Raw genomic sequence first — 10,882 nt, 5'->3', positions numbered from 1 at the left:
CCTTGACCTATCAAAGGCCTTTGATAGGTCAATCATGCCACACTGTTTGAGGACTTACAGAGAACTACCCTCCGGCCAAGTTTGAAACGTTGGATAATCAACTATATTTGTGGACGCCAGTCGTACGTGGAATTCCGGAACAAGAAGTCCAAAGCCCGTAGAGTGAAACAGGGAGTTCCACAAGGTGGGGTGATATCTCCGGAACTGTTTAACCTCTACCTTTCCGGAATTTCTCGCCCTCCAGACGGCATTGAGATCGTAACGTATGCGGATGATTGTACGATCATGGCGTCGGGTCCAGTGGTCGATGACATATGCGAAAGGTTGAACCCCACGCGAGGAATATGAAAATATCCACCACGAAATCAACGGCCACACTCTTTACCACATGGTCTGTGGAGATGAGAACACAGCTGAATGTTCAGGTCGAGGGGAATCTAATACCGACCACGAACTAACCCAAGATTCTTAGGGTAACGTTCGACAGCATGTTCAAGTCATCCGCGCAAGCCACAGCTATCTGCGACAAGATGAAAAGGAGGAACAAGGTCCTCAAGGCGCTAGCCGGCAGCTCTTGGGGTGCGGACAAAGAAACCTTGTTGACCTCTTATAACGCGATAGGTCGATAGGTCAGCTATGCGGCTCCAGTGTGGTCTGCGAATACTTGTGCTACGCAGTGGAAGCATATCCAGACCTGCCAGAACGCTGCACTGAGAACTGCGACAGGGTGCCTCCTCATGACACCAGTGGACCATCTACATGAGGAGGCGAAAGTCCTTCCCTTACGTCAGCATAATCATATGCTTTCGTTGCAGTACCTGCTTGGGTGTTACCGCGAGAGGCATCCCAACAATCATATGGTGGATAACTCTCCCCCACCCAGGCGTGTCAGGAAGGACATACATGATCTAGAGAGGGAGGTCCAGCGCTACAAGAGAACCTCTAGATCAAGAAGCCTATCAGGCAGGTCTGAGTGGCATTCACACCGATGCAGTCGCGGATGCTAGTAGAAGTTATAAAGTGAATGCCGTCCTCGGAGTCCACCCCCCCCATCCATTGCAGCTGAAGAACGTCAGCTGCCTAGACAAACCAGGGTAGTTTTGGCGCAATTACGTTCAGGATGGTGTAGTCGTCTCAATTCGTATTGGGCACGAATTGATGAAGATGTGCGTGACGCCTGCCCGGCGTGCGATACAGGCCCGCACAATACGCTACACCTTTTTAATTGCTCAGCCAAACCTACCCAACTCACTCCAGAAGATCTCTGGCTACAGCCCGTTAAAGTAGCCGAATTTCTAAACCTGGAGCTGGAACCAGATTAATACATACAAACACATACATGCACTACTGCTACAACAACAACTTATATTTGAAAAGACATTTACAATTTTTTGGCATATCAATGTTTCCAAGCGTTGATGCATGTACCTATATTATTCTACCATTGTCTGTTCTAGAACTGCAAGAATGTAATTTTTTTTACTACGATAACCGATTTTGCCTTTATGATATCAAGAAAATTGCAAAAATATGAGATTCTGGCAGGTACTGGAACAGAGTAATAAATAGAGAATAACATTTTCTTTTGTCTGAATGTATACATGCCGTCCAAAATTATACTTCGTATTTATGATTTTCATTTTTTCTGAGATTTTTTGAAATTATATTAAAGTTTTCTGTTTTGTATTTTCAAAAGTCATAATTAATTTTTTTAGTGATGGGACATATTTTATCTTTGTTTTAAGAGTGAACTTTTCAGGAAATTTTATTTGGTAAATTAAGTAGTTTTTCCAAAGTTAAAGGTCAAGCAACAAATAGAGAGCGAATCAAGTGCTGTGAAAATGCCACATTAAGTTTTCTGAAAAATTTTAGTACCATATTTATTTTTGTTTTCGCAGAAATCAGAAAAGAACATTAGTTAAGCATATTCCTTTATTTTGTGAAATGTTGGCATTTATATCCTAGGTTGTATCCATGGTAGAGGAATATAGGTAGATGCATCAACGCTTGGGAACATTGATTGATGATTGCTAATCGGAGGTTGTAATGATATGTATTTTTCAACAGTTTTTTCAAATTTCAATAATTTTTCATTCAAGATTTTCAATTCCTAAATCGTTTTGACAATCCATTGTCCCAGTGGCTGTGTCAATGCGACTACAAAAATACAGCCCCGAGGCTATGCCCGCTTCCTGCCAGTCTCATTCGAAATTATTTTTTTCCTATTTTTCATATTTTTCCTCATTTTTAAAAAGAGTTAAATAGCGCGACAAATGGATAAATTGTCTGGATTTTTCTCTCAAAAATATGATCCTAACTGTTCAATCTTTCAATTTCATGGCTATAGTTTTAATGCGCGAGCCGCAATTCATGTGTCTTCCAATCATTGGTTTTAAAATATATTTTTTTTAATTTTTCAAAAGAATTAATGCATACACAAAATTGGCAGAAGTCGGGCACACTTAGAAGAAAATTGTAATCAGCTGTTAGCTCTATCTTATCCTTATTGTACCATGGTTGTATCTAAACACCCAATATTAACCGACTGGATTCAATAGTATAAATGAAGAAACATATCTTTTCGTGTGAAGCACCTTTGAAATGCTAAATGCACGCAATTTGTCTAGTTGTGACTTACCGTAGTCGTCGTAATATTTTAGATACAATTTTGAGCAATTGTGAAAAAAACAATCGATTTTTCAGACCTTGCGATTCTGTTAAGTTTTCTGAAAAAGTACAAGTACCATGTTTATTTCAGCTTGAGTTGTTGTTGCTTATGATCAGTTAGAAATCAAGAAAAGAACATTGTTTTAGCAGATTATTTTAGCGTATTCTGTTTTTTGTGAAATGTAGGTGAATAAGAACATGTTTTGTTTGTGATTTGTGCATAGATAACGTGTATGTATATTGTGTATATTTATACGTATGTACATATATATATATATATATATATATATATATATATATATATATATATATATATATATATATATATATATATATATATATATATATATAAATGTGTATAATTGTGTACCCCTTTCAAAAAGTAACTCACACCAAAGAATCAAGTAATTTTGCTATAGGATTGACATACATCACAAGATACCCAATCTGACTCAAAAAATCTGATGTCTTTTATTATGCTATTGGTTATATGTTGGTTTATGCCCTGTTAAAAGTTACTAAGAAACTTCTGCTGCTTAGTCTGTTATTGCGAGGACAAAGACAGTTTTACACGGTCGGCCAAAAAGGATGTTTTCGGTGCAACATGGAAACATGGGCAGTAGTACTATTATGGGGGATTCCGACGTTTATGACTTCACAAAAGCTGAAAATATTGCCCGATGGAAGGGGATATTCATACCATCTCTGAAAAAAGTACTGTTCTTATTTCCAATGATAAAAGGTATGGTTTAAAAAAATACATTAATATTTTTTAGGTTTTGGAACAAGTTCATCCTCGGTTGACTGCCAAAGAAGAGGCGTTAATGTATGTAGAAACATTGTGCTTGCGAATATTGGCAATGTTATGCGCTAAGCCTTTGCCCCATACAGTCCAGGTAAACATAATTTAAGAAAAATGAAAAATAACTTGCATTGAATTTTTTAGGACATTGAAGAGAAAGTCCGAAAATATTTTCCATCGCCGATAGATTGTTGGGCATTAAATGAAGCGAAGGAGACGCTGGTTTCAAAGAAACGCAAATCGGTCCTTCCAACGGAACGGGTCCACACATTACTCCAAAAGGTAAAATAGTAAAAAAATATAAAGAGCTCTCTTCGGGTTGAATTTTTTCATGGTACTAAAATTGAAGGCTTTCATCTAGCTTAGCAAAAAATTGTCGCTTTTTTATTTATTTATCTTTTTGTAGAGTAGTTTCGTTTTTTACCGAAAGTTCGGGTCCAAAGTTTATACCTGCTTCTACTAAACCGTGCATAGAAATATAGGCTGAAAAAATAATTTACAATTTATTAAATGGGAGCAAGTTGAGTTTAGGGGCTATGCTCGGATCGTTCTGAAATTTTTACCACAGGTAGGTATTTTTAACCTGATTACGGCAAAGTAATTTTTTTGTGGGGGAAATACCCGGTTACCCGGTTATTCGACCCGAAAGTTCAGATACAATATTCGGTTTTTATCCGGTTCTACTGAACCGATAACTACGATATGGAGATCATTTGAAAGCTTATGAAAATACCTATCCAACATGATGGGTTACTAGAACCGGTTTCAGAGTAATGCAAGAAAATTGATATTTTTTACTAGTACTTTTTGAAAACCCCATAAAAACTCAAAAATGGACCCATTATAGGGTATTAAAATCTGCCTACCTTATAACAGCCAACACTATTACCTTTCTAAAATGGTGTCATACGTGTTGATATCTTTTGTAATTCCGAAGATATTAGTAATAGAAATCATTAAATTGAAATTTTTCTTCAGTCAAATGTATCTAACCTCTATAGCATTTTGAAACAGACGGCCTTCTGCCGTTGCTTGAGGTTTTCTCCTCTGTTGTATGTCCAACACCGGCTACGCGATCCATAGTTTTTGTAAACATTGTAATTTTTGTAAGTAGCCGGCCTTCGGCCGGAGCTTGGGATTTTCTCCTCTATGGTATGTCCAACGACGGCTACGCGATCCATAATTTTTCTAAACATTATAGTTGTTGTAAGTCGACGGCCTTCGGCCGGGGCTTGAGATTTTCACCTCTGTGGTATGTCCAACACCGGCTACGCGATCCAAAGTTTTTGTAAACATTGTAAATTTTGTAAGTAGCCGGCCTTCGGCCGGGGCTTGAGATTTTTTCTCCTGGAGTATGTCCAACACCGGCTACGCGATCCATAGTTTTTCTAAATATTATAATTTTTGTAAGTAGTTGGAATTCGACTCTAAAGGCAATATCTTCGGAACTACAAAGCTATAAGAGGTACATATTAGTGGGTGAAAACTCAATTTCATGATCTGAACTTTCGGGTCGAATAACCGGGTAACCGAGTATTTCCCCCACAAAAAAATTACTTTGCCGTAATCAGGTTAAAAATACCTACCTGTGGTAAAAATTTCAGAACGATCCGAGCATAGCCCCTAAACTCAACTTAAGCCCAGCAATTTTTAAACTCTTTATATTTTTGGTAATTAACGAAACATTTCGATAAGTCAGCGACAAAAATAAAATAGTCGGTAGAACCTATTTCTTGCCAGCCTTCGGAGCTTGGGATTTTCTCCTCTGGTTTATGTTCCACACCGACAGAACAATTCGTAGTTGTTCGGAACTCTAATACTATTTGTAAGTAGGCGGACTTCGGCCAATTTTTCTTAACTTTATATCTTTTGTTCAATAGAACAAAGAAGGCGTAAGGAAAACCACAAAAATAGTATGAGGCGACCCCAGTGTCATAAAAACGAAGAACCTTCTATTATTAGGAAAGAAAGAGAGGTAGTGCAGTAACATCTTATACAGGGCATATGAAGATGTTGAAACTTTGTTGCATTTTCTCTACCAATTAAATAAAAACAGGTGAGGAATCTTGTTAAAGCAACTTAATTTCATATATAATAGACTGGAAACTTCCCGTCTTTTAAAAACCTCTTAGTCTATTTTGTCAACCAGGACATGTGTCGACCGTTTTCGCTCCTCTTTTCAACTAACCTAACCATAACTCTTGTAAGGAGCCGGCCTTGAAGCTAATATTTTCGAAACTACAAGAGATATGGACACATGCGTGTTTTTTAAACCGAAATATCAAATAATTTATAAGAGGAGGTTATTTTGCGATGTAAATCTGCCGAACTTTTCCTTTAATTGTTGTTTTTTAATTGTTTGTTTGGACCCCATTTTGTTCGAGCTGAATTAATTATAACCATTTCTAAAAGTAATAAATGTGTCGAACATAATCAAAAATTATTATTGCATCAAAAATTATATGCCTACGTTTTAATAAAAATATTCGGATTTACTATGTTCTAAGGATGCGCAGCTAGATGAATTCGGCCACTGCTTTGATCTATTGTGTTCATCCTAGAAAGAAATGCAAGTTTTGGGGATAGGAGAGATTGTAGGGTGATCTGTCTAGCCAGTGAATGGCTTTGGCAAATTTGTTGGATAGGTATTTTCATAAGCTTTCAAGTGATCTCCATTTTGTAGTTATCGGTTCAGTAGAACCGGATAAAAACCGAATATTGTATCTGAACTTTCGGGTCGAATGACCGGGTAACCGGGTATTTCCCCCACAAAAAATTACTTTGCCGTAATCAGGTTAAAAATACCTACCTGTGGTAAAAATTTCAGAACGATCCGAGCATAGCTCCTAAACTCAACTTAAGCCCAGCAATTTTTAAACTCTTTATATTTTTGGTAATTAACGAAAAATTTCGATAAGTCAGCGACAAAAATAAAATAGTCGGTAGAACCTATTTCTTGCCAGCCTTCGGAGCTTGGGATTTTCTCCTCTGGTTTATGTCCCACACCGACAGAGCAATTCGTAGTTGTTCGGAACTCTAATACTATTTGTAAGTAGGCGGACTTCGGCCAATTTTTCTTAACTTTATATCTTTTGTTCAATAGAACAAAGAAGGCGTAAGGAAAACCACAAAAAAGTATGAGGCGACCCCAGTGTCATAAAAACGAAGAACCTTCTATTATTAGGAAAGAAAGAGAGGTAGTGCAGTAACATCTTATACAGGGCATATGAAGATGTTGAAACTTTGTTGCATTTTCTCTACCAATTAAATAAAAACAGGTGAGGAATCTTGTTAAAGCAACTTAATTTCATATATAATAGACTGGAAACTTCCCGTCTTTTAAAAACCTCTTAGTCTATTTTGTCAACCAGGACATGTGTCGACCGTTTTCGCTCCTCTTTTCAACTAACCTAACCATAACTCTTGTAAGGAGCCGGCCTTGAAGCTAATATTTTCGAAACTACAAGAGATATGGACACATGCGTGTTTTTTAAACCGAAATATCAAATAATTTATAAGAGGAGGTTATTTTGCGATGTAAATCTGCCGAACTTTTCCTTTAATTGTTGTTTTTTAATTGTTTGTTTGGACCCCATTTTGTTCGAGCTGAATTAATTATAACCATTTCTAAAAGTAATAAATGTGTCGAACATAATCAAAAATTATATGCCTACGTTTTAATAAAAATATTCGGATTTACTATGTTCTAAGGATGCGCAGCTAGATGAATTCGGCCACTGCTTTGATCTATTGTGTTCATCCTAGAAAGAAATGCAAGTTTTGGGGATAGGAGAGATTGTAGGGTGATCTGTCTAGCCAGTGAATGGCTTTGGCAAATTTGTTGGATAGGTATTTTCATAAGCTTTCAAGTGATCTCCATTTTGTAGTTATCGGTTCAGTAGAACCGGATAAAAACCGAATATTGTATCTGAACTTTCGGGTCGAATAACCGGATAACCGGGTATTTCCCCCACAAAAAAATTACTTTGCCGTAATCAGGTTAAAAATACCTACCTGTGGTAAAAATTTCAGAACGATCCGAGCATAGCCCCTAAACTCAACTTAAGCCCAGCAATTTTTAAACTCTTTATATTTTTGGTAATTAACGAAAAATTTCGATAAGTCAGCGACAAAAATAAAATAGTCGGTAGAACCTATTTCTTGCCAGCCTTCGGAGCTTGGGATTTTCTCCTCTGGTTTATGTCCCACACCGACAGAGCAATTCGTAGTTGTTCGGAACTCTAATACTATTTGTAAGTAGGCGGACTTCGGCCAATTTTTCTTAACTTTATATCTTTTGTTCAATAGAACAAAGAAGGCGTAAGGAAAACCACAAAAATAGTATGAGGCGACCCCAGTGTCATAAAAACGAAGAACCTTCTATTATTAGGAAAGAAAGAGAGGTAGTGCAGTAACATCTTATACAGGGCATATGAAGATGTTGAAACTTTGTTGCATTTTCTCTACCAATTAAATAAAAACAGGTGAGGAATCTTGTTAAAGCAACTTAATTTCATATATAATAGACTGTAAACTTCCCGTCTTTTAAAAACCTCTTAGTCTATTTTGTCAACCAGGACATGTGTCGACCGTTTTCGCTCCTCTTTTCAACTAATCTAACCATAACTCTTGTAGGGAGCCGGCCTTGAAGCTAATATTTTCGAAACTACAAGAGATATGGACACATGCGTGTTTTTTAAACCGAAATATCAAATAATTTATAAGAGGAGGTTATTTTGCGATGTAAATCTGCCGAACTTTTCCTTAAATTGTTGTTTTTTAATTGTTTGTTTGGACCCCATCTTGTTCGAGCTGAATTAATTATAACCATTTCTAAAAGTAATAAATGTGTCGAACATAATCAAAAATTATTATTGCATCAAAAATTATATGCCTACGTTTTAATAAAAATATTCGGATTTACTATGTTCTAAGGATGTGCAGCTAGATGAATTCGGCCACTGCTTTGATCTATTGTGTTCATCCTAGAAAGAAATGCAATTTTTGGGGATAGGAGAGATTGTAGGGTGATCTGTCTAGCCAGTGAATGGCTTTGGCAAATTTGTAATTGATTATGAGATCTATGCAACAAGAACATTCGAGTTTCTATCTCCCACCTGCCAAATAGCCTATGCTATTGTTGGATAATATTGGACATGTGGAAAGTATATGTTCGATCGTCTCTACCTCTTATTCATCTTCACATAATCTGCATAGTCAGGAACACTGTTGTTCCATCCTGGGGACGGATATTTGATACAGCATTGAATAGTCAGTATGCCACCACGATTCTTAGATCAGACCTACTAAGTGATAGAAGGGAGCTTGTTCTTCTCCTTGAGATTACCGTTGAATGTTTTATAATTGGTCTAGGGAAGAATACGCCAGCACCGGTGACTTCATCCATCTTTGAACCGTCTACACGACGTTCGTCACCAACCCAAGTATCCCTTTCAGACATGGTAGCACCAATGTAATTGAAATCGAAAAAGGTCGACAAATTTGTAAGTCCAGGATTTGTGCATGACCAAAAATTGTGGTAGTAACCCACAGGAGAGATGATCAAATCCCTTCTTGTGGCGTCTCTTGACCAATTTTATCCCATACAATTACGTCATTTAGCCCGCATCTTATCCATCTATTCGTTAGCATATGGGTTATCCAGTCCCTAGAATTCGACCTGGAATTTATCTAAGGATTTGAAAAGTGTATCCGTGTTGACCTTATTGAAAGTGCCTTCTATATAAATGCATACTGCCAATGTATACAGCTTTTTATCGAAAAATGCTCTCGATGATGCTTGCAACCTCATATATATTATACATGTTGTTTATATTTAAACATATCGTTTGAGATCGATTGTAGGTTCCATGGTTTTAAGAAAGAATGATGTTAGACTTATCGGCCGATAAGACTTAGGTATTGTGTAAATTGCATTACCGGGTTTGGGTATAAAAAGTACACTCACCTGCTGCCAGACTTTTGGGGTATACGAAATGTAGTTCACTCATTTTTGGAGCAGAGCCGGGAAGACTAAATAAGATTTTCTATATTACCAATTTGTTTACTTTGCTCACCAGCCGCTGCAGTTCGCATTTAGGTGGTAGTGTCGTCGAGTCTAATGTTAGGTATACTGACGCTAGGTATGTGTTTCCATTTCCTTGGTGCACTACTGTTCCGTCCGAGATTGACAACTCTGGCGACAGTTACAAGTTCTCGGTCGGTCCCCGCATTGCCATAGAACATTAGGTAGTTAGAATGGTTTAGTCCAGAGACCTTGTTCTGAACAGTTCAAGGTTCCTCAATTAATCCAATATGTACCAGCATTAATTTGCTCCATCTATCATTGGTCCTCCAGCCTGGGTGCTCCTTTTCTTTTCCTCGCTGTCTCGTTTGGTTCCCCGTCAAGGCCGATTCTCGCCTTATTCTCTTGAATCTGACCACGTTAGAGAAATAGAAGGCAATGCCCATAGTCTTTGTCAGACTGGCCATGAAGAGATCGTCCACTCCAATCACAATCTTCTCTCTGTAAAATACTTTCCATCTCTTCCGCCAAATTCTTGTTTTGTATGCCAAAGATTTCGAGCATTCGATCCGTCTCGAACTTTGCTACCAAAACCTTCGACGTATACCATCATTTTATTTATGCGAGCAATCTCACTTTTCCTCACAAGTTTGAGGCTGCCGTTTTCCCAAGGAGAGTTTTATCCTACCGATAATGTTAGCTGCGCGAAAGAACATGTTGTTCTTTATAACGCTCATGATTGTAATATGATCACCACATTCCAGTATGTGTTATTTCCAAGTGGTCTTTGGGAAAATTGCCTAAAACTTTATTTGCGTCGATCAATGAGTAGTGCATTTCGCCCTATATTTTTTTGGCTGTTTTGGCGTAAGATGGTGGCTTTCGTGTTGAAATATGTGTTTAACAAATTAATATCTACTGTATACCATATAGTGGATTCATAACATATTACTCATGATATTTATTTATGTATATGTGTTCAGAATTTTTTTTTAATTTTCATAATGTATTCGATTAAAATATTCCAATCTAAAAGGTTAGGAGCCCAGAAACCTCAGATAAAAATAGAAAAAAAAAAAACAGAAATCTCAGATAAAAATTGAAAACATTTTTTTGAATTTAAAAAAAAAAAAATAAAATATTGATTCGAATAAAAAGATGTAAGAAATGATATAAAAAAAGAATTTACCATGAAATTCTTATAAACATAACACCGTTATATGATGAGTCAGACTGGCCAATTTGGAAGCGGAAGGTCAAGGATCTTTTAGATTTCTACGAGGGAACTCTGGATGTAATAGAGAAAGGGTTACAAAGCCGTAACCCTTGTCGAAAAGAGCATCAGAAGCTCAAGCAAGAGAATACAAGAAGTCTTGTGATTATTATAG

General features: G+C 37.1%; 1 protein-coding gene across 8 annotated transcripts in view; it reads left to right on the top strand.

Annotated features, from left to right (window-relative positions):
- The first annotated feature begins 2,663 nt into the window (after positions 1 to 2,663).
- Positions 2,664 to 10,882, top strand: part of LOC101893166 (protein son of sevenless) — a 292,107-nt gene continuing 283,888 nt past the window's right edge. For 2 of the 8 annotated variants that reach the window (XM_059128326.1, XM_059128319.1), the window contains exons 1-4: positions 2,664 to 2,849; positions 3,087 to 3,381; positions 3,444 to 3,563; positions 3,614 to 3,751. In XM_059128326.1, the coding sequence (XP_058984309.1) occupies positions 3,256 to 3,381; positions 3,444 to 3,563; positions 3,614 to 3,751 (384 nt within the window). In that variant the 5' untranslated portion in view covers positions 2,664 to 2,849; positions 3,087 to 3,255. Of the gene's footprint in view, positions 2,899 to 3,065; positions 3,382 to 3,443; positions 3,564 to 3,613; positions 3,752 to 10,882 lie in introns of all 8 variants that reach the window. The other 6 variants (XM_059128325.1, XM_059128322.1, XM_059128324.1 and 3 more) reach the window with 6 other exon arrangements.

This window comes from Musca domestica, unplaced genomic scaffold (assembly GCF_030504385.1).
Source record: "Musca domestica strain aabys unplaced genomic scaffold, Musca_domestica.polishedcontigs.V.1.1 5, whole genome shotgun sequence".
Lineage (NCBI taxonomy): Eukaryota > Metazoa > Arthropoda > Insecta > Diptera > Muscidae > Musca > Musca domestica.
The sequence above is the reverse complement of the archived record's forward strand: the minus strand, read 5'-3'. Positions and strand labels throughout refer to the sequence as shown.